The sequence below is a fragment of the Cucumis sativus genome, chromosome 7, assembly GCF_000004075.3.
Source record: "Cucumis sativus cultivar 9930 chromosome 7, Cucumber_9930_V3, whole genome shotgun sequence".
NCBI classification, from domain to species: Eukaryota; Viridiplantae; Streptophyta; class Magnoliopsida; order Cucurbitales; family Cucurbitaceae; genus Cucumis; species Cucumis sativus.
In genome coordinates this window covers 20,017,815-20,042,698 of record NC_026661.2, presented here as the reverse complement: position 1 = coordinate 20,042,698, position 24,884 = coordinate 20,017,815, and the positions used below count along the sequence as shown (strand labels likewise).

Here is a 24,884-nt window from a genome sequence, read left to right as displayed (position 1 = left end):
AAAATGCATTTAATTTCAAGCAAAAGAAAATATACTTTCACTTTAATTTTTTTTCTTTTTTAGAAAAATTATGCCATTTAAGATTAACACCATTAGAACCAGATTCAATTTAATTGATTCTATCTAAATAACAATGTAATTATTAAAGTGAGTTAACAAATGAAAAATTATCTTTCTAGTTTTTAGTATTAAAGTTTTGAAAAAAATTATGGGTTTAATCTTTCGGTTTTCAAGACAGATCTTTTTACTTTTTAAGTTATTAAGAATAGATATTTAAAGTGTTTTCCTAGTATTTGTTTTTTTCATATATTGTTTTAAATATTATATAACCATTAAAATTAGAAATTTAATTTAAGAATGAAGAAATAATATTTTAGTATAAAATGTCATAAAACTATTTAAAATAATTCTAAAAAATTACTTAAAACTTATAAACATTGAAAAAAAACTGGAGTAAGAATTTAATATAATCCAAAACCCAAAACCCTAACCCTAAATCCAAAATTATAATACGAAGTTCTTTTTACAACTTTCAATCCATCTCTCTTATTCATCGTTTTCTTCACTAGTGATGTAAACAGGTTGGGAGAAATTTTCAACCCCACCCATATTTTCGGGTTTGTTGGGTTGACAACTCCGAATAACTCGAATTATATTCCCTAACCAATCCTTCAAATATGGATTGGGTTGGGTTGTCTATTGTTTTTCTTTTCATTCATAATGTTTGTAAAGTTTAAAACTGTTGTACTTTATATCGATAAATACACACATAAAAGAATTCAAACGTCCATAAAATTCGATATTCAAAACATTATTCATAAATATTGAATAAATATATATATATATTGTATATTATTAATTTAGATTAGGTTAAAAGTTGGGTTGAAACTAATTTTTCAACCTCAAACCAAGACCCAACCCAATAAAAAAAGTCAAAATTTTTAACTCAACCCAATTTACATTTTAAACTAACCCAACCTATATAAAATGGGTTGGGTGATCCGAGTTGCAGATTGTTCTAGTTATTCTTACATCCTTAGTTGTCACGCTTTAGGATTTCACTCTTTTTGTTTTATTCTCAATTTCCGTACATTTCAACGCCCCTTTGAGTCTTATTATTTTTTATTACATTCTAGCTCTCTAATCTGGTGGTAAGAATGAAATGCATTCATTTCTAAATATACTATGACTATAACTATAGCAAAACAATTTACCAAGTAATTGTACCGGAAAACAAATAAAGAAATGTATATTTTATTTTTAGGATTATGAGTTAAATGAGGTTTAGTTTAGAAATGACAAGGAATGGGTAATGAATGAAATATAAATGCGATGATTGCTATCTTGAGGCATAGTTTTATATATGTAATATATACGTATTAGCCAAAGTTGAAAGGTGGAGTTTTGAGTGGTAGAGAGAAGAGGCAAAGGGCAATATGCTTAAAGGGGAGGGGATTTGACTTCATGAGGGTCCCTCCAGCAGTCCAACAGACTTATTCTTTTGGGTCACATCTTTTGGTTATTAATTGAACCTATATATTAAAAGAGAAAGTGTCACCCATTAATGGATGGAATCCTTCTACCCATCTGGCTTACTTATGCTGAGCTGACTATGTGTTTTTTAAGATGAAAAACTCTCCTTTTAATTCTTATACAATGAAAGCCAATTTCAATTTCCTTTTCTTTTCTTTTAAAAATGTAAAATGTTTTACTTTTCAATTGTTTGGTTAGATCTCTACAAATCTAATCTCTGGTTACCATTATGACACTTTATTACGTGTTAAACAAACATTAATTCTTCCTGGGTGATTTTAAAATTGACCCTAAACCCTAAACACAGTTTTAAATAATTTTTAAATACTGTCTCAAAATATTAAGAATTAATTTAGGCAAAACTATTTAATTTTTTTTAATTAAAAAAATTAAGTCTAACTATTTTTTCTTTCCTAAATTTCTTGTTTTATAATTTATATTTTATAAAGGTTTTCAAAAATTAAGTTGAAATTTAAAAACCTAAAAAAAAATTTAAAATTTTTGAAAATGGACTATAATTGATAAAGATGAAAGTCCTCAGAGAAAAGAGAAAAACGTTTACTTTTAAAAAATCAAAAACCAACTACAAAATTGTTATTAACAAACGAGAACTTAATATTTTATCTTATATTTTTATTACGTTTTTTTATATTATCACAAATTGGTTTTAAATGATTAAAATATGTTACAAAAGTTATTATAAAAACAACAAGAATAATTTTAATTATTTAAAAATTACTTTCCCAATATGAGATGAACTAAAACAAATTAGACAAGAAAATTATTAATGGAAGCCAAAAAAACAAAAAGTGATATAACAAACTATACGAAGCAAATTGAAACATTCAAATTATAAGCCCTAGCCATCGAAATCAAGCATAAACTATAGGAAATAAAAAGGTGATGAGGCTATTTTTTAAAAAGGGGAATATTGAAAGTAGCTTTAAAGGGGAAGAGAACAAAAACGAAACAAAATATGATGAACTGTCAGAAGACATATAGTCCAAAGGCTTTAGTTGGTGCCATTACTAGAAGTAAAATTCGGTGCCTTGGATCCTTGGGAATAGAGCTACACTTAGTGCACACCTATTTTCATCAATGTTTTTCTTACCTTTCTCAATTCTTGAATCCCAAAATGGAAAGTTCCTTTTTTATCTTTCCCTCTCTTAGTACTCCATGATGCTTCATATATATTTTTAATTCAAAAGGAAAATAAGATGAATTTCAATTTGGCAGCCCATATATTCTCCACTTGCTTAACTTGATTTTAGGTTCTCTGTAGATGTAGAAGAAATATATACACTTTAAATTTTATGTTTTTGGATTTTTTTCCAAGGTAGAAGGGTAATTTTTAGGGTTGTGTTAGCACTTCTACTCAAATATGGCAATTCATTAAGACGAAATGACTTCCATCCATTGCTAATATATGCAACAGTGTTTAGTTCGGTATTTTGTCAACAAAAATTGAATGAAGAACGTTAGGAATTTCTGTTCATCAATAAATGACCAACCTCACACATTATGTAAGCATTTGATTATAATCAAAGATTGATTTCAAACCTAAAATCAAAGTAATAATAAAAATATCTTCTATAATCAAACAATGATACACTCAAAAATATAAATGTTAGAAAATCAAACACAAAAATTTACGCCATTAATTAACCATGTGTTAGCTACAATCAAAATTACAACTACAACCACAGTTAAAGAAAATACTAAAAAGAATAATTCAAACTAAAGAGTAAAAAATATCTTTAAAAATTAAAGAGTTTATAATGTATCCTTCTTTAAACTTTCATATTTGGTTGTTTGAAACGTCATAGCATATACTAAGACATTTCAATGAGAAACATTACTCATTACTAACGAGAAACATTGCATGAGTTTAGGTCAATAATTAAATGCATACTCTGGGTATAATAGAAAAGGAGAATGGAACCTTGATCTAATAAAATTCATGAAAATTTGTCTAAAAACGGAAGTAACCTATCGAGAATTCAATATCTACGAAATTAGTGGAAGGGTGCGAAGTTAGTGAGGATATAAGAATAAGATTTGAAAGAAGAGTAAGGTATAATGTGAAGGGGTAAAGGAGAAAGAAGTTGATGAGTCTCTAAGACGAAAGGAGAGAGATAATGTAATATTGGAAAGAAATGGGCTTCATCTTCATGGGTCAAATTTGGATGAAGGGGGTGTGTATGTGTAATGTGAAAATTAAAGAAGGAAATTGAATTTTAAAAAAAATCAGGTTATAAAGAAAGGCCAACAAGAACAAGTGGAGTAGACAAATGGGTGACCGTGACTGTGTCCTCTGCCCACCGATTGCGTCTGCTCAACACGTTGTCTTCCAATAGAGAAATAAATTAGTCAGAATAATAATGATGATAAGCAACAAATTATCTTTTAAAATTAATTTTTAAAAACCCAACAACGGCCATTAACCCCCACTTCCCACCTCAACCTATCTCCAAAAGTAAACGCTAAATGAGAATTTCCTCTAGTGGGAGGGGAGTAAGAGCAAAACCATATTGCTTATAATTTATATATATCTTAGACTTTCCAATGTCAACGTCATCCTCTCTCTCTCTTCTCCATTTCCTCCTCTCTCTCTCTCTCTGTTTCTTTTTTTTTTTTTTTGGTCAATGGTTTCCCCCATCTTGTACAAGGTAACCCTCAAACCTGATTATGACGACTATGTACTTCATTCAAGCTAGCTTCTTCCTCTTCCAACATCTTCCTTGTTCCTTTCCATCTGGCTCTTTCGCTCTTCTTCTTGTAAAGCCTTTTGTTTGCTTTTTTTTCAGATGAGAGATGATAGAATGGCCACCTCCTTGATTGGTGGTCTCATTCATCAACCTTTAGTACCCAATTTCTCAATTAATTCCAACTTTCTTAACTTCCTGATTTTGACCCTGCTTTTGGTTTTGCAATTCATTCCTCCTTTTTCTGTTTCAGCTTCTTGCAACCCATCTGATCGGGCTTCTCTCTGGTATTTTGTCAATTCTTCATCTGTTTCATCGTCTTTCAATTGGTCTTCCACGATTGATTGTTGTTCCTGGGAAGGAGTGATTTGTGAAGCAATCGCTAATAGCGACGACAACCGAGTTACTCAGCTTTTGTTGCCTTCTAGAGGTCTTCGTGGTGAATTCCCTTCAACTCTCACAAACCTTACTTTTCTCTCTCACCTCGATCTCTCGCACAATCGTTTTTATGGTTCTCTCCCTTCTGATTTCTTTAAGTCCTTAAGTCATCTCAAGGAACTGAATTTGAGCTACAACCTTCTCACTGGCCAGTTGCCGCCACTGCCATCGCCGTCTTCATCGTCCGGACTCTTGATTGAGACTCTGGATTTGTCCAGTAATCGATTCTATGGGGAAATACCTGCTTCGTTTATCCAGCAAGTGGCAATTTCGGGGAGTTTGACCAGTTTCAATGTCCGCAACAATAGTTTTACAGGTCTCATTCCAACCTCCTTTTGTGTTAATACTACATCCATAAGCTCCGTCAGGTTATTAGACTTTTCCAATAATGGATTCGGCGGTGGAATACCTCAAGGGCTAGAGAAATGCCACAATTTGGAGGTTTTTCGAGCGGGTTTCAATAGTCTTACCGGTCCTATTCCCTCCGACCTTTACAATGTTCTCACTCTAAAGGAGCTTTCTTTACATGTTAATCACTTCTCGGGAAACATCGGCGATGGAATCGTTAATCTCACCAACCTCAGAATCCTGGAATTGTTCTCGAATTCTTTGATTGGTCCCATTCCAACAGATATTGGAAAGCTCTCCAACCTGGAACAGTTATCGCTTCACATTAACAATCTGACTGGCTCTCTGCCCCCATCATTGATGAATTGCACTAATCTTACTTTGTTAAATTTGCGGGTTAATAAGCTGCAAGGAGACCTCTCTAATGTTAATTTCTCTCGCCTTGTTGGCCTCACCACACTTGACCTGGGCAACAATATGTTCACAGGTAATATACCATCGACTCTTTATTCCTGCAAATCTCTGAAGGCAGTTAGACTGGCTAGTAATCAGTTATCTGGAGAGATCACTCACGAAATTGCAGCGCTTCAATCACTGTCCTTCATTTCAGTTTCCAAGAATAATCTAACCAATTTAAGTGGAGCACTAAGGAATTTGATGGGTTGCAAAAACCTTGGAACTCTTGTGATGTCCGGTAGTTATGTTGGTGAAGCGTTGCCGGATGAGGATATGATTGTAGATGCTAACACATTCCAAAATATCCAGGCTTTGGCTATTGGAGCTAGTCAGTTAACTGGTAAAGTACCCTCATGGATACAAAAGCTCAGGAGTCTAGAGGTCTTGGACCTGTCCTTTAATCGCCTTGTGGGTTCAATACCTGAATGGTTAGGTGATTTTCCGAGTCTGTTTTATATTGACTTGTCTAATAACAGAATTTCCGGAAAATTCCCCACCCAGCTTTGCAGACTGCAGGCTTTGATGTCGCAGCAGATTTTAGATCCTGCCAAGCAGAGTTTTCTTGCATTGCCTGTCTTTGTTGCGCCCAGTAATGCTACTAATCAGCAATACAATCAGCTCTCCAGCCTTCCGCCAGCTATATACCTGGGCAACAACACCATAAGTGGCCCTATTCCCTTGGAGATCGGGCAATTAAAGTTTATACATATACTAGACCTCAGCAACAACAGCTTCTCCGGTAGCATCCCAGATACCATTTCCAATCTCAGCAACTTGGAGCGATTAGACCTCTCTCATAACCACCTAACTGGTGAAATCCCCCATTCCCTCAAAGGCCTCCACTTCTTGTCTTGGTTTAGCGTAGCCTTTAACGAACTTCAAGGACCAATACCATCAGGGGGTCAGTTCGATACGTTTCCTAGCTCTAGCTACGAAGGAAACTCAGGGTTGTGCGGTCCTCCTATAGTACAGCGATCTTGCTCTAGCCAGACCAGAATAACTCATTCCACCGCTCAAAATAAAAGCTCCAGTAAGAAACTTGCCATAGGATTAGTCGTGGGTACCTGTTTAAGTATTGGTCTCATCATCACCCTGCTAGCGTTGTGGATATTATCCAAGAGGAGGATTGATCCTAGAGGGGATACCGACATAATAGATTTGGACATAATTTCTATTAGTTCTAATTACAATGCTGACAACAACACTAGCATAGTCATTTTGTTTCCAAATAATGCCAACAACATCAAGGAGCTTACCATTTCTGACATATTGAAGGCCACTGATGATTTCAATCAAGAAAACATAATTGGCTGTGGTGGTTTTGGATTGGTTTACAAAGCAACATTAGCAAATGGGACGAGACTTGCTGTAAAGAAACTCTCGGGAGACTTGGGACTGATGGAAAGGGAATTTAAAGCAGAAGTGGAGGCTTTGTCTGCAGCCAAACACAAGAACCTGGTTACTCTTCAAGGTTACTGTGTGCATGAAGGCAGTCGACTGCTAATGTATTCATACATGGAAAACGGAAGTTTAGATTATTGGTTGCATGAGAAGGTTGACGGTGCATCTCAACTTGATTGGCCAACTCGGTTGAAGATTATACGAGGATCAAGTTGTGGATTGGCCTACATGCACCAAATATGTGAGCCACATATTGTACACCGTGATATTAAGTCCAGTAACATCCTGCTCGATGAGAAATTTGAAGCTCATGTAGCAGATTTTGGACTATCTAGATTGATCAATCCTTACCAGACTCATGTTACAACCGAACTTGTTGGCACCTTAGGCTACATTCCTCCAGAATATGGACAAGCATGGGTCGCCACTTTGAGAGGAGATATGTACAGCTTTGGTGTGGTCGTGCTCGAGTTGCTTACTGGCAAAAGACCTGTAGAGATATCAAAGCCAAAGGCATCACGAGAATTGGTTGGCTGGGTGCAACAATTGAGAAATGAGGGCAAACAAGATGAAGTCTTTGACCCCATTTTAAAAGGGAAGGGCTTTGAAGAAGAGATGATCCAGGTTCTCGATATTGCCTGCATGTGTGTCAGTCAGAACCCCTTTAAAAGACCTACCATCAAGGAAGTTGTGGATTGGTTGAAAGATGTGGGGGAGACCAAAGTTCCCCAAAGTAAGGATGTGTGAAATTGCACTTCTATAAATGAGGACAGATACCATACTTGCACAAAAGGGAAAAAAAAAAGGAAAAAAAAAAAAAAAGAAAAGGTTTTTGTTTCTTTTGTAATGCAACCTTTTAACTACAGTTTTACTCCGGTGTAAATGGTAAAGGTGGTATTGTAATTTGTATTTATTAAGATTACTTCTTTTGTTCATAATCCTGGCATCTACTTTAAAATTGTGAATAATGTTTCTTAGGTTTATATCTGCATAATTATAATCCTAGAATAGGATATATTTTATTGTTGAAAAGCATAAGAGAAGAATAAAATTCACAACGATATGACCTGAAAATCTTATAGGCCACACCAGCTGTTAACGAACTTTCAAGATGAGACTTCATAAAATCCAAAGATATGCAATACTAGGCAGTCTAGGCTTGAAAGTCGGTCAGAATTGGACTGATGCATCAGTCGTAGCAATAGCAATTTCTAAAGGGAAGGTCTGCGGAGACCAATGGACCATTCATGTGGTCCAACGTTTAGGTGCGGTTTCAGGTTAGTTTTTATGCAACTTTTACTATCCAACTAGTCGGATTTCATTTTCATAAATGGACACTCCATCCATTGGTCGGTGTTCACCAACTTAATTGATGTGAATTGTAATAGTTCAACTGTTGATAATGGTGGGTGACTCCAATATAATAGTCATACCAATAATCATCACCAGATAGAATCCTACAAGCCTCAATACGATACAATAGCACACGAACGTAGAATAGGATCTTCGAAAGATAGGTTTGGTAAGAAAAACTCAAGAAAAAACATGAACTACATAGCTATCTAGTTATCCAAGCACTTTGATAGCAAATCAAGCATTAAGAAACCAAAACCAGTGAAACTTATTTCCACCTAAGAAAATAACTCCCTCAAGTATCCCCTGTCGTAACAATGACGTTAAGGAGAAGAAAATAAAATCCTACTAAACTAAAAAGATATAGAAACATAATCATGGTTGAGATTGATTTAAAAATGCCTTCCCTCACATTTGTCATGTTTAAAATCTCTTTCAACTATATTTCAATAAAAAAATTTAAGTTTAAAAATACAAAACAAAACATTAAATTAATTTTAAATTATTGAAATACATAGAGGAGTGATTTTAAACATAATGAAAGTAAGTTTAACTCTTTCTAAATCACGCTCAAATATTCACTTAATCAATATAGATAAAGTTTGACAGTGATGGATATAAAACAGTACGAAAACCTATATGCACTGACTATAGCGAAACTAAACAGATTAGAGAAAGTGTTAGGTTGAGCCAAAAATGTACAGCTAATCTTAACTGTATAATAAGTATACCAGGGCAGTGACAACAACCACTAAAAGAAAAGGTATACAGTCCAAAAACAGCCACTTCTTTTTTCAAAGTCTTTATCATAAAATTACGTCCAAATGACGCAACTCCTACAAATCCTAAGAGTGATGGTCCAACCGTCCAATTGACATCGACTCTCCTGAATGTCCATTTCGCTAACTAACTATATTCAGATACAATAATGAATTTGACTTCAAACAATTAATAAACGAATGCTCATAAAAACGTAAAACAGATCAATTAAGGAAGCACTACTTGTTTCATCAATCCGTGAGAAGAATTCGGAAATCTAATGATCAGGGATTATAAAATAAACTAAATCTGGAATGCAATGTTTAGCGTACCTGCCAAGACAACTTCCACGCTCAATCGGCATAACGAGTTCTCTCATTCATGAAATTTCAGCATTACCTAATCTCCACTTCTCCATTGCATTTGATATCTTGAAAATCCTAAGCATAATTTATCGAGCTTCATAGCTTTTAGTGCACGGCTGCTGTTTGGAGATTGAAATTTGTAGAAAAGGAAGTAGAGAGTAATTATGAGAAATGAAAACATGAAATTCACATAAAATATCAAGAAAAATTGAAATGCAATTAGAAGCTAGGAAGAGATTAAGAGTGAATGTGAAGTGAAGAAGGGATGGATTGAATCCTCCTGAGTTCAGTGTATGGCTATGGAACGATACCTTCAGACGAGAAAGATCAGACTGTAGAGTGAAAAGGAGCCGAGGAGGGAAACTGAAATTATGGACACGGAAGTTTTAAGATGGCCCTCCTATTTTAGTTTTATTACCATGTAACCCCTATTACTTTATTAAATTCCATAATTATCTCATGCTTTTGTACGTGACTCCGTGGCTCGGGCTATTCGACGTTTTGGGTCGTTGGTACAATTGGGCCCAAAGAGCCCAATACTGAATGGGCCGATTATGACATAAGATTAGGATGTTCTTACGCAATTCTCATTTTTTCTTTTTCTTTTTTTTCTGAAAATTTCTCACACAGTGAAAATATCAAACTATTTACGGGTTTTTTCAAAAATTGAAAAACGACCAAATTTATTAGATTTTTGTATGAGGTATAAATATTTTGTCATCTATTTTTTTACGATTTTCTAACTATTTTACCCACACAAGGGAAATTTTAAATCTTTTCTTTGAAAATACCCAAATTACCCCATTTCATATTCAAGTTGTGGATAGTCATTGATTTTCATTCCAATTACTATTTTGGAGGTAGCAACAAAACTACCACCAACTCCCCTAGTTTGTCACTAGGCCCTCCATTGTCTATCATTACCATCCTAACTAATATTTTTTAACTAGCAAAACAAATATATAAATAGATCGTAAATTGTGGTGTCTTTTACATTTTTCTAAGATCAACAGGTTTATTATTGTCTACCATTAATAGACAGTAACAGACTTAAAGAATAAGAAGAAGAATAGGGAGAAGATTTGAAGGAGGAGAAGAATATTCGTGTAATAATGTGGGTTAGGGAAGAAGATCCATCAAAGAAATAAGATAGAAGAAATCGAAAACAGCTACTTGTCAGCTAATAGGATGTGCGGGCTTGGGTCAAAATAATTGTGTTTCTGCTTGCTTGGGTTGTGCAGATACTTTCGATATGAGATAGTTGTAAATTTAGCAATTAAATTCAAAATAATTAAGTATATAGCACCAACATAGTTGTGATTGAGCAATTAAATTCAAAATAATCAAGTATATAACAACATTTTAAAAAAATTTACAAATATAACATAAATGAGAAGTTTATTACCGATAGACCATGTTGCAAATATAAGTCTATCAGAAATAATTTTGATATATTTGCAATTATTTTTAAATGATGTTATATCCTTAACTAATATTTCTAAAATAACCATCAATTAATTTTTAACTCAAGACCTTGGGATTTCAAGATATATTGTAATTTGACACCTCAAAACTAATATTAAAATACAAAAATTGGAATGTGAGGGCACGTGACCCTTAAGATCCGCCCATAATTACAATTACCCTTTTGGTATTACCATAGTTGTAGTTAGTTCTAAAAAGTTTAACAAATTTTACTATTTTTTAATTTATAAATAGTTTGAGCTAATTTGCTATATCTGTAAATGTCCATTTTTATAATATATTATCAATTTATTGGCATGACATTTCTGTTATAGGATGTTCAATCCTATATTTACACTCTCTATCACAAAATCAAATATAGGGATATTTTACGAGGCCGAAGTGTAAATATTTTTTCTTCTTCTTATGATTCTTAAAATACTCTAAAATTAAATATATTATGTCATTTTGTCACTAGTTCAATATAACGTCCCGTTCATACACGACAAATATATTAATTGAAAAATAGTCAAAAACACGTCCAAAGTTTTAACTCTCAATGAAGGAAAGTTCATAGAGAGATTAGTAGAGGAAAACCCCGTCGCAGCGGGTAATGTTAATCATCGGGAGTTAATTTACAACAACTTTGTATTATATATTGTTAGGAGTTTGTTACTCTTAACGATGTATTAGTAAGCATTAGTAGTTACCCATATAAACGCTCTTCACACCAAAAGATAGTTCCAATACCATATGTTTGGAATCACACTTCCAACAACACGTATCCATCAAGAGATAGTGGAACTCTCGACGTAGTTCTTTAGTTGTACTCCATCAACCATATCTATTATTAACGAAATTTTGTTGGATATATTAAATCTCGTTTGGTAATCATTTTTTTTGTTATGATTATGTTTGTTTTGACTGATCCTAACTTTTATTAAATATTACAGCAGTGAAATTTCAAACAGAAAAATTTGTTCTATATTTTTCAAAACTTGATTTAATCTTTAAAACATGATTGAGACTTATTACTTCTATTTATATACTGAACTACCTTAAAATTAATTGGTGGAATATTTATTAATTTATAAGGTTTTTCTTTTTCTCTACCCTTTTCACTTAGTCAAGATTGTTGAATATATTATAAGTAGTTGACAGACTTTGTTAACAAATCTCAACAGACTTGAAAATTGGGGTCCGATAGTTCATACCTCTTTTAATTTTATTACTATTATTGCATTCAACTACCATCATTTTGAATATTGATTCCTCGTAGGATCCATTGAATACTTATACTTAAATTTTTTATCAATCGATATTTTAAAATGACAGATTCAAAAGATGAGGCTCTGTGTTTAAATTCAGATTTTGTTTTAAAATTAGTTGGTTCTTATTATTTAAAAATTAAGAACACGGTGTGTTTTATTTAATTTTTCAAGTATTTGATTTAAAATCAATTAAATTGTAAACAGTTTCTTCGTTGCTATTTATAAACAAATTTTCATTAAAAAAAATTACAAATACAACCATAAAATTAAAAATACAAAAGAAATTATAAATATAACAAACTATGTAAAAGTCTATTATCAGTAAATGGATGGGCACACCAATCCTCTCCTCTCCAAAATAGTGGCTTAGTGGCGTAAAAACCCTACCCGTTGGTCGTGATGTGGATTGATGAGTAAGAGATAGTACTTTCTCAAAAGGAAAAAGAGGCAAAAAGAGAAAGGGATGCCTCCATTCATGGGCAAGGAAAACAGAGGAAAGAAATTCCTGGATTCAATGAATATAACACAAGAATACTATAACAGAACGAAAGAAGAGAAAGCGATCTAGTGGTTGGTTCTCAAACACACAAAATTTAACTTTTGTTATTTTTGTAAACTATTGTAAATACTTTTTTTTTATTGATAGTTAATTATTATTTCTAAAATAGTTATCTATTATAAATGTTTAACGACTAAATTTTGTTTTGAGTTTATAACATTATTTTTGTCAATAGACTTCTTTTGTTTATTATTTACTTTTTGGTGAAGTGAAGTTAAACGTGTCTAGAGAAAAGATAAAAAATTAAATTATTGTAAAAATAAAAGAATAAAAGAAAGCATGATTTTTTAAATAAAGAAAAAGAAAAATGAAGTGGTTGAGCAAATGGGTGTAACAGTTTATTATTTTGAACGATCGTTGTATTTTGCAAAGAAATAAAGTATTGAACAAATATTTGGCTGGGGAGAGAAATGTATTTTCTGTTATTTTTTTGTACGTCTATACCCTCAATCAATCAATATATATATATAATATTTCAATCAATATTTTTATTTTACCTTAAATAAATCAACAAAAGCATATGAATATAAATGGATACTAATATAAGAGAATGATATAAATAATAGATATGTTAACTTGTTTGAAAATTATAAATGATCTTTTGTTTTTATTCTTCTTAAAAAATATATTTATCAATATAAACATTTTATTGAAATTACTATAAAATTATGACAATATTCACATCCACACATACAAAGAAACAAAAACAAGTATTTTTATATTATTTTATTTTATTTATTTTGTTTGTCTACTTCTCGTTTTTTAGAGAAAGACTACTAGAGTTTTTTTCTCCTTAAAAAGGGATAGGGAAGCATTCTTATAAATAAACGATAATATAGAATTATTGTTCTGTAAAAATATTGTTATACAAGAAGACTCTCAAAAGTGATCCATATGCTAGCACGAGAGTAAGAAATCCCCGAACAACGAGAAAAACACAGTGTACTGATCAAAACATTATTCATGAAAGAGTAATCATTAGATCAAACTAACTATTCTTCTTCATCTAATTAACTAACCTCGACATATATTCATCATTTAATTAACATCATCATCTAAACATAAGAAAATTAGCGAACGTTTAATTTACACTTATCAAATACTTAACTTAGATTCACATCTATATATGTACATAACACGACACTATGTACTAGTATAACATTAACTCATTTAAACAAGAATAACCACGTCAATAAACATGAAAAAATTCAGTCTTTTTTTTAAAAAAGGCTAAATGGATTGTATTAGAATATGTAAAGGAACAATTAAATATAGAATCAAAACCAAAGACAGCACACCAAAGAAAAGTTAAAGTGTAAAACGAACCTCTTGGCAGTTGGAGAAGCACAAGTACAAAATATAGTAGAGGAGCACCAAAAGTTTGAATGATAGCGTTTCAAAGTTGGACTAATATTCAACATAAATTATTAAAATAACTTATTTTCTACCATACTTAAAAGAGCCAATGAACTAAGTTGTTTTGTATGAACATATAGATTCTTGTTGACCATGACCCACCCATCCATCTAATAAACCACCGCACCATGTTATTAAAACATAAAAAACACGTTATTAATCAATTCTTTTATTAAACTTTAATTTGTTTTGTGTTATGAAATTAATATTAACTCAAACATTTGTATTTCGTCATGGTTTGGTAAAATTAGATATGTGTTTATTTATTCCAAACAAGCATAATAATTCTTTTAGAAAAAAAAATTATTGAATATTTTAGTGGATACGACTTTCATAATTGAAAAACAAGTTTTTATTACATATTTGATTTTTAGTTTGGTTGTTCGTTATTGCCACTCTAGTTTAGTGCTTAAAACGTGTGTCAATTAAGTAAATGAAGTTTTCTTAATTGAGCTTAAGGAAAATATTGTTATCTTGATTGGTCATTTATAAACAAATTATGATTCAATTATTTTTATAAAAAAAAAAAAGAAAAGAAAGAAAAAAGAAGATGAAAATTGTTTGGTTTGGGTAGCTATGGAACTTCCTTGACATTTCCGGCGGTAGTTGGTTGAAGCGAGTAACGTAACGTGAGGCTTAATGCCCATTTCTTTTTCTACTTTTGCACGGAATTTCCTTTCTTTTTTAAGGAAGAAAAAAACGAATCATTTATTTAATAGCCGTCTAATTAGATCATTTTCCCAAGTCTTTCCACTTCTTTTTTATCTCCTCTTTCATTAAATAAACTTTTTTAATATCCCATAAAAAGTCACCATCCAATACTATATTTATCCATCTATAACAGAAAAGTTCAATAATTGATTAAAGATAATAAATCTCAAATACAACGTAATTGTGTGAATTATTTTATTAGATTTACATGTTGTAAAATTAATTTGATTATGATTATAAAACGATATGATATCATGTTTGATATTATTGTTTTTTAAAAAGAAAATGAATCTTGCTGGATAAAATACAATAACTAATGATCCAAATGAAATAACAAAATTATTCGTTAACTATTTATTTTCATACATAAATATTATGATATTTTGTTGGTAGTTTGATCTGGAAAGTTGTTTATTAATTGTATATTATCAATAATGCGTTTCTTTGAATCATATTTTATGTTGTAATCAAGTCTTCAATTGTTTTCTCTTTTTTCTTTTTCTTTCTTTATCATGATAATATCATCATCCAAACTTAAATAACTTTAAAAGATACGTAAGTAAGTATGTTTAGTTCAACTATATATGACATTCTTTTATAAGGACTAATCTCTCAATCCCACATCCATTGTCCTACAAAATTATATACTGATAACAATTTTTTTTTTTATGTTTTTTAAAATTAATGTTTATTTCTCTAAATTTTCATGCTACTCGTGTAGGGGAGGGAGAAGTCGAAACTTTGAAAAAAAAAATATTAAAAGAATTGAAAGAAAGAAAATAAAAAACTTATTATCATTCTTTGCTTCCATAAAGTGTGTGATATAACATAATTAAACCTCTAATCTCAAAATCACTCGTATTTCATGTTAGCTGTGTTCTTGTTAGCACCTATATACTTGGACCTTACACAACAAAAAAAAACTTATTATTATTATTGTTAACCCATGTTCACAATTAACTCTCCAAATTCATTGATGGAGAAATTGGATAGAATCGCACGAATTTTTTAATAATTTTATTTTTAAAAATAATGTCGGATAGATGAAAAAATATTGTAAAAAATAAGATAGTAAAGTTGTATACCATAGCTTAGGTGCATAAATCATCATATTTTTTTACCATAGTTTCTAGAGGTGTCTTATCTTTTTTAGATACCCTATTTTTACGATAATTTTAAAAAATATATTCTTCTTAAATTTGGTTTGAATTACACAGATAATTTGGCAATTTTCTTTCTTCTTTTTTTGTGTTTGTTGGGACGTAAACTAATGACAATATTACTATCTCCATCTTCTGTAGTTTGCGAATCATAAATCATAACATAAATAAATAACTAACAAAAAATCAATTTAAACACTTTGTACTAAAAAAAATAAAATGAAACAAATAAACATAAAATCACTGTATTAATCTTTTTTAAAATAGGAGCTCAATGTAGGGTTTATAATTCAGTTCTTCTCTTCTATTATTTGTGGAAGTTTTCTAGTCCCCTGTCATTTCATTATGGTCTTCCATACTTTAGTAGGTTTATATGAAGAAAAACTGATGAAATTGAATTTTAATTTTCAACTTTTTTCATCCAAGTAATGATTTAAAAAACTAAAAAAAGTAACTTCCAAAAAACTACTTTTGCTTTTAGAATTTGGCCATTGTATTTAAGCAAATAGAATTAATTTTTAAAAAACAAAACGGAATAAAGCCCTAAAATAATATCTTACCACCGACCATATTCAACATAAATGATAAAACAGTTTTAATCTAAATTTTACTTATGTGTATAGATATGAAAATATATATCTCTATTACCTACCACGTTGCAATTGCTGAAACTTGAGTGTCTCATCAACCTTTCAAAACTCCACTTTGTTTGTTTAAATTTTGTAATTTTTCAAACATACAATACATAACAACTCAAAATAACATTTATAATTTTTGTAACAACAATTATTATTTACAAAATTTTACTTCCCATCTGATAGACCATTTTACTATATTTAAAAACATCTTTATAAAAAGATAATTTTAGAAAAATGATCAAAAGTAAATGGAAAATATGGTCGAGTCCAATAGAAAGTTTGGTGAATAAAATGAGAGGGAGTGGACTTGTGCAGCCACAAATAAAGTCTTTCCTTCCTCTTATTAGTCAAAATTTATTTGGGGTTGGTGAAAAGATTACCACTTTGCCCTTTTTTTTTTCTCAGACCTCACATCTGACCACAATACCCATTTTTTTCTTTTTAAAAAAACCCCATTTACTTATCTCACCAACCGAACACAAAATTGTTATCATTTTCTCTTCTCTATAAAATCCCTTCTTCTTTCTATCTATCTACCATCTTCCATCTTCCATCTTCCATCTTCACACCAAACTCATCTCTACTTTTTCTCCTCTCTCTGTTTCTACTCTGTTTTTCTTCAAACCTCAACAATGGCCTTTGAATCAAACGAAACTAATGAATTCATTTTCCGTTCAAAGCTTCCCGATATTCACATTCCCAATCACCTCCCACTCCACGATTATGTTTTCCAAAATCTCTCCAAGTTCGCCTCACGCCCCTGTTTGATCAATGGCGCCACCGGGGATGTTTACACCTACCATGACGTTCAGCTAACAGCCCGTCGAGTCGCCGCTGGCTTACACAACCTCGGTATTAAGAAGGGTGATGTTGTCATGAATTTACTTCCCAATTCCCCGGAGTTTGTCTTCACCTTCCTTGGTGCGTCTTACCGGGGCGCCATCATGACAGCAGCCAATCCTTTTTACACGGCTGTGGAAATTGCTAAACAGGCCAAAGCTGCCAATGCGAAATTGATAGTGACAATGGCTTGTTTTTACGATCGGGTTAAGGATTTGGCTGAAAACGGTGTTCAAGTTGTTTGTGTTGATTTTGCTGTAGAGGGTTGTTTGCATTTTTCTGTTTTGAGTGGGGCTGATGAATCTCTTGCGCCGTTGGTGGATTTTTCCTCTAATGACGTGGTGGCGTTGCCGTATTCCTCCGGCACTACCGGTTTGCCGAAGGGAGTGATGTTGACGCATAAAGGGTTAATCACAAGTGTCGCTCAACAAATGGACGGCGAAAATCCGAACCTCTATTATCATGCCGATGATGTCATCCTCTCTGTGTTGCCGTTTTTTCATATCTATTCACTCAATTCAATTTTGTTGTGTGGTCTACGAGTTGGCGCTGCGATTTTAATAATGCAGAAATTTGACATTGTTTCGCTCCTACAATTGATTGAGAAACACAGAATTTCCATAATGCCAATTGTGCCGCCGATCTTTTTGGCCATTGCTAAGTCACCGGAATTTGAGAAATACGACGTGTCGTCCGTGAGGGTTCTCAAATCCGGTGGAGCTCCACTGGGGAAGGAATTGGAAGATGCCGTGAGGGAGAAATTTCCGATGGCGGTTCTAGGACAGGGGTATGGAATGACCGAGGCTGGTCCCGTTCTATCCATGAGTTTGGCTTTTGCAAAAGAACCATTTCAAGTAAAAGCAGGAGCATGTGGAACAGTGGTCCGCAATGCAGAGATGAAGATTGTTGACACCGAAACCGGCGCCTCATTGCCGGCGAATTCCTCCGGAGAAATTTGTATTAGAGGTGATCAAATCATGAAAGGATATTTGAATGATTTGGAGTCAACGAAGAGGACTGTTGACAAAGAAGGATGGCTTCACACGGGTGACATCGGCTTCGTGGACGACGATGACGAGCTCTTCATCGTCGACCGACTTAAAGAGCTTATCAAATTCAAGGCCTTTCAAGTGGCTCCTGCTGAACTAGAGGCTCTTCTTATCACACATCCTAAACTATCTGATGCTGCTGTTATTGGGTGAGTTCAAATGAATTTCGCTCTTTGTTTTCGCTAAAAAATATTTGTGGGAGTTTCATTTCTAATCCAATTTTATTTTTCTTATTGTTTTTTAGTATGCCGGATGTAGAGGCGGGAGAAGTGCCGGTGGCGTTTGTGGTGAAGGCGAACGGCGGTGCAATAACCGAGGAAGAAGTAAAGCAATTCATAACAAAACAAGTTGTTTTTTACAAAAGACTAAAACGTGTGTTTTTCGTTAATGCTATTCCAAAAGCTCCTTCCGGCAAAATCCTTAGAAAAGAACTTAGAGCAAAATTAGCTTCCGGTGCTTACAATTAAAACCCTAAATTGCTCCTCTATTATCACCCTTGTAAACTTAGCATTTTTTTCACCTCAAAAATTTAATTTTGTATTCCATTACATTTGATATGTATTATTCAGGAATATTAAATTTAATACCAACTACCAAGTGTTTAGTTATTGACTAAAATCATTTGTAGAACTAATAACATTTTCGTAAATAAAACAATGTGACATTTTGGTAAATAAAACAATGTGATATTATTCTAAATGAGTTATATTTATCAAATTTTTTACGAGCATTTGAGGCAAAAAGTGAGTTATTGTAATCCTTGAGTTATTATAGTTGGATTATAATAGTTTGTATTTGGGTTATAGATTATTTTGGTTTAGATTATAATAGTATGTGTTGTAGTTTACCAACCTTTAACAAAAATTCAAAATCTTTATCATAAATTCTAATATTTTGTATATAAAGTGTGTATCAAATGTGTATGTGTATATAACGTATATCAAGTGCTTATCAGAAGAATATAAAGTGTAAATATATATTGGTAGTGTATTGTGTGTATTGGTATCACAAATACGTGGACTTTTTTTTTTGTCATTTTTTAAAAATAAATAAATTTGTTCTATCAAACTAATTATTTAAACTTATTTTGGGCAAGAAATCCCAAACCATAATATTTGTTAGGGTTAAAAAAATAATAAGTTAATAAATAATCCAAATTAAGATATTTATTTTTATTAGACAGATAAAAGATAATTTTTTATTTTTCATATATTTTCTTGTAAAAATAATTTATACTTCGTTCTTATTTTCATATACTTTCAATTTGTCTATATCTATAATCAATTTCCACAGCCGTGTAAAAAGGAATGGCTGCTGTCATGATGGAGCCCCGGTAAGACGCGCCAAGGAAGGTGAAGACATAATCTGGGGGAATTAGGAAGTAAACTCATGACAACATCACCCTTCTTAATACCGACGATGTTGTGTAGGCCAGCGGCGACTCGTCGGGCTGTTAGCTGAACATCATGCGTTGATCAAACAGGGGCGGGAGGCAAATTTTGGAAAAACGTATTGGTGAAGTGGGAGATGATTGGGAATTTGAATGTGAATGTCGGGAAGCTTTGAACGAGTTTGGTTTGATTGAAAGGCCATTGTTGAGGTTTGAGAAAGAGTAGAGATGAGTTTGGTGTGAAGATAGAAAGAAGAAGGGATTTTACAGAGAAGAGAAAATGATACCAATTTTGTGCTTTGTTGGTGAGATAAATAATTGGGGATTTTTCTAAAAGAAAAAAATATAAATAAGTGGGAATCTTTTCACAAAACTTTCTATTGGACCGTACCATATTTTCCATTTATTTTTGATATATTCCTTTTAAATTATATATTTATAAAGCTGTTTTTAAATACAATAAAATGGTTCAAAATATTTTTAAATATAGAGGTTAAAGTATCTCTATACTAATCTTTCATGGTTTATTAGCTGTGGAAAGAAAAATTAATTTTATCATATTTATAAATTATTTTTCTATTTAGTATTTGAAGATTAAATTACAAAAATTGTTATAAGTTAAGAAAAAAAATTCAAATATAGTGAAATATTTACAAACTATAAAAAAAAATTGGATTCTACAAATAATAGGAACTTCTATCATTATCTATTCAATATAAGCATATTAATATCTATCAATATAATAGAATCTAAAATTATTTTTGGTTGTTATGCCTTGTACGTTCTAAGGATTACAAAATTTAAACGCATAAATTTGTTTTGAAAGATCTTTTTTATACATGTATATTAAAAGTAAAATTCATATCAAATTTTGTAATTTAGTCCTTTTTTTTATATAAGTTGAATATGGTTAGTGGTAATATACTATTTATTTCAAGTTCTGTTTTGCTTTTAAAAATTAAGTCTATTTTGAAAACAACAGTCAAATTTTAAAAATAAAAATAGTTTTTTGGAAGTTACTTTTCTTAGTTTTTAAGATTGACTTAGTTATTTTTTAATCGTAAAATATAAATAAATTATCGAATAAAAAAATCTCAAAAGAAAGTATTTCAAAGAGTTAATCCAAATCAGTTCATCCTAGTTTTTATTTATGTGGTATGTGGTGGGAGTTTCCTTTGTCGCTTCTATTTGGATTCACCGTTTCTTTTATCATATTACAATTTTTTTTTGTTGATTGAAAATGCTTGTTTGAATTTTGTAGGTTTGGATCTCAATCTTTTTTAATGATATCAAATCAGTTTATTTTGATGTTAGGGAAATTTATTATATTTCTTCCACATTTGTATTTTTACAAAGAATATAGAACGGAAATTGATTATAGATGTAGACAAATTGAAAACATATGAAAAGACACTCTCTTTAAGCAAAGTTATAGATTGTTTTTTTTTATATATACATATAATACAATTTATAATGGAGATCCAATCAAGATTACCTTTTAGTTGAAAACATGTGTTAGGTTTTGTTTCTCTAGCATTTGTTTGATGTGAATTAATACTTTTCCTATATAATTAAAAAGCGGTGAAAAAGAATAATATTAATAAAATTGAGAAATCATACGTACCAAACATTCTATAAAAAAGGAAAATCGTAGGTCGTTGAAGGAGAGCAAAGCCACTATATATATGAGACATAAATTAATAGTAATAAAACGTTATTTAATATATATATATATGGTAATCTAACACTTCAAATTAATATTAAAATATAAAAATTGAGAATGTGAGAAACACGCACCTTTCACTCCTTAATAAATCCGTTCCTAATTAATAGATAGCAAGTTAAATCTAATTTCTATCCTCTCGTTGCCATCTTTTAATTTCATTTCTATAAATCAAATTTGTTGATTTGTGTGTATTACTTTTAAAATTCGGAAGAGGCAATTTGTTGTTAGTTTGTATATTATTGAAATAATTAAATCTGAATTATATAATTTCAGAGGCAAATATATATATTAATTATTCCACCATGGTGACCTCTCGGAGGTAACTCCCATTTGCACAACGATGAACAACCCGCAACCAACAAACGGAGCAATCCATTAGGTGGAGGGCGGTGACTTGGGTAGCAGCAGCAACAACAACGATATCTATTTGGACGACTTGGACAGCAGCAACAATTTCATCCGAACTAAAGTTTAGGGTCTTTATGGAATGTGTATCAACAAAATTTCACGTGAAGCCTCAATTGTAATTTAATTTGAATATGTTATGTATATAATATTGTTCATAATTATTTTTCGTCGAATTGGTTGGTGGGATGTGTGAATAGATGTGTGCTTCCCCGCAACTAAAGTTTGAGTCAGCTTGTGGGTTGTGTATCCAAAATACATTTTTCATATTCTTAATTAGTTTTTCTACTTTTAATATATATTACATCATTATTTTGTGTCCAATTAAGTTGAAAATGTGTAAAGAAATTTGTTAGCTATGACTTTTTATTTAGGTTTGGTGCGATTTCAAAATTTGAAATACCATACTTCAAATCAATTTTATACTTATTTTAGGTGATTTGATGGATGTTTTAAGTAGTTTTTTAACCACTTTTTTCTATCTCACAAATATCTAGGAACTTCAAAACTAAATAATGTTATGAACTTTTTAGTATTTTAAAGATATTTTAAATTTCAAATCAATGTTATCTGTATTTTAAAGATATTTTACAATGATTTAAAACATCAATTTTTTATCTCACAAACATCTCGCCACCCATCTCCTGAAACTCCAAAAATTAAAACTGTTAAACTAAAAAAATTTAATATACCTCACAAGAAAAGCTTTTACTTACAAGATTTTTCTAATTAATGCGTAATAAATTATTTTTGATAACTTTTTTTCTTTGGCCAAATTTAAATTTTGTTATTAATCATGCCGCCAAATTAGAAGCAAAATCAATTATTTTAATATTTTTTATTTTTTTAAATATACACTCAACTAATTTAAATACGCACAATTTTTTTTTATTTAATTGCAAATTAAACTGTACCATAAGAATCAGTTACAAATTTACAATTTTTATTTCTATTTCTTCTCATTTATAAACTTCATTTTTTTTCTTTTGCCATAATATATTTTTAAGAAATCTAGATTGTTTTAGATCACCAAAACTTGAACTTCACTTAATTATTATTATTTTTTTTTATAGAATTTCTATTTAGTATATGCATTTTGAATTATTTACAGAAATTCAACATTAAATCATAACTTTTGAAATAAATTATACTTTTTTTAAAAAATAATAAAGTTTTGATTTTTTTCAATAATGGTTAAATATATACATCTACTCTCCTTTTTCAAAACAATAATAATATAATAAATGTTGGAGGGTACCCAACTTCTTTTAATTTTTTTAAAAATAAAACTTTTAAAAAGAAATTATCAAAAATAGCAAATTTAATGAAAGATTATATATATAACAAAATTTTTAAAATTATATCAATAGCAGACATAACCGGTTATATGAGTTTATTAATTATTATCATAGAATTCATAATTTTTTGTAAAGCTTGTAAATATTTTGGTTTATTTTATTAATTTAAAAATATTATTTTTTTAAATTATTCTGTATATTTATAAGTAAGTTAATTTAAAAAACATCCGTTAAAATATATAAAGAAAATTGTAGAATGTAAAACAAACGTGGGAAGGCTCATGGCAACTGGCGAACCACAAGCACGAGCACAAATTCACTATACCAAGCATCAAAACTTTGAACGACCCAATGTTTCTAACTTTGACTATTCCCCTCCACCTACGTTATTAAATTCAATTATTTTCTTCACCATTCTAATTACTTTATCAACTTTTTTTCCTTTTTACTTTATTCTCTCCATTGTTAGTCACATCACATAGTTTAAATAAAATCATATCTATCTTTTTAAACTTTGAGTACTATAATTTTGTTTCCTACTCAGACTCTCGATCTTCTTGGTTTTCTTTTTTCCTCTTTTGTTTGTTTACAATTTCTTCCACTGTTAATAGGCATTTTTTAATCTATAGAAATCTTTAAAAAATTCAAATACTAAGGACAAAACTTTAAAATTAGATCTGTTGGGTGTACACTCTTGACCTTGACCCATGCATTCAATAACAACCTTGTTTTATAAATTGGAAGGGGTTGGTGTTAAATTTTTAAGTTGGTATCAAATAAACCATTTAACTTTAAATTTTGTTTAATAACTAATTAACTATTATATTTATTGTTATTTATTATTTCATAATAAAATGTGGGCTTCACAAAAAAAAAATAGATGTAATTTGATTGTTTACAAGAATTACTAGTCTTGATGTGTGAACATTTTAAAACTTTTCAAGATTTGTCATGATGTTTATTTCAATATTCTCACTTTTTACTACTAAGTCAATCCATGATGGTTGATATTATATTTGGTAAGATTATAGATACTGACTTTACCATTTTGTTTGGGTGATAGCAATATCAATAACAATAATGAAGTATGATTTTTTTTTTTTTTGGAACCTTACTGTTTTATTATAAAATGGAGTTTTAAGAACTAAATATATGAGTTAACCAAAATATATTTTGCAATCACATGTGTGGTCATTGATGCTAGAGAGAAAAAGATATTAACATCTTTTTAGATAAGGTGACTTAGATGAATGATAATTGATATAAATTCATTATAGGTGTGAGAGATTGGATTATGGGTTCAATAAGTGGAGGACAAGGTAAAGGTTGAAATTCTTGCTTTAAAAGTTGGTGAATGAAAGAGATGATAGTCGTTATAGTCCATAATTTCTCCTTCTCTCCTTCATAGTCAAACACTTTGGGGGTTGGTGAGAACTCAGAGGAATACCCATTTTCTCAGACCTCACATCTCATCTGACCACCAAACCAAATGGAATACCTATTTTCTCAGACCTCACATCACATCCAATTTATCTTTCACACCAACCAAACACTTATTTTCTATTATTTTCTAATCTCTATAAAATCCCTTCTCTTCTT

At 30.9% G+C, this 24,884-nt stretch overlaps 2 protein-coding genes and 1 long non-coding RNA gene across 4 annotated transcripts; 2 read left to right on the top strand and 1 right to left on the bottom strand.

Moving 5' to 3' along the window:
* Nucleotides 1-1,224: 1,224 nt before the first annotated feature.
* LOC105436187 lies at nt 1,225-9,749 on the bottom strand. 2 transcript variants are annotated; one of them, XR_970132.2, is made up of 3 exons: nt 9,670-9,749; nt 9,326-9,477; nt 1,225-1,532 (listed from the first exon to the last, which is right to left on the bottom strand). It is a non-coding gene; the product is annotated as an uncharacterized LOC105436187 (long non-coding RNA). The 2 variants fall into 2 exon arrangements; XR_004218301.1 differs by lacking the exon at nt 1,225-1,532 and adding an exon at nt 2,282-2,809.
* On the top strand, nt 4,042-7,819 carry LOC101217884 (tyrosine-sulfated glycopeptide receptor 1). The gene has a single exon (XM_004135844.3). It carries the CDS (start codon nt 4,341-4,343, stop codon nt 7,626-7,628), a length of 3,288 nt encoding a protein of 1,095 aa, XP_004135892.1. The 5' UTR covers nt 4,042-4,340; the 3' UTR covers nt 7,629-7,819.
* Nucleotides 9,750-17,102: 7,353 nt separating the features above from the next.
* LOC101218121 (4-coumarate--CoA ligase 2) lies at nt 17,103-19,165 on the top strand. Its single transcript, XM_004135845.3, has 2 exons — nt 17,103-18,615; nt 18,711-19,165. Exons 1-2 carry the CDS (start codon nt 17,210-17,212, stop codon nt 18,931-18,933), a joined length of 1,629 nt encoding a protein of 542 aa, XP_004135893.3. The 5' UTR covers nt 17,103-17,209; the 3' UTR covers nt 18,934-19,165.
* Nucleotides 19,166-24,884: the final 5,719 nt, after the last annotated feature.

Bases quoted from the DNA above. Each gene is read 5' to 3' on its own strand.
- LOC101218121 (XM_004135845.3), top strand. From the start codon at position 17,210: ATGGCCTTTGAATCAAACGAAACTAATGAATTCATTTTCCGTTCAAAG. The intron at 18,616-18,710 runs GTGAGTTCAAAT...ATTGTTTTTTAG, and splicing joins TCTGATGCTGCTGTTATTGG to TATGCCGGATGTAGAGGCGG.
- LOC101217884 (XM_004135844.3), top strand. From the start codon at position 4,341: ATGAGAGATGATAGAATGGCCACCTCCTTGATTGGTGGTCTCATTCAT.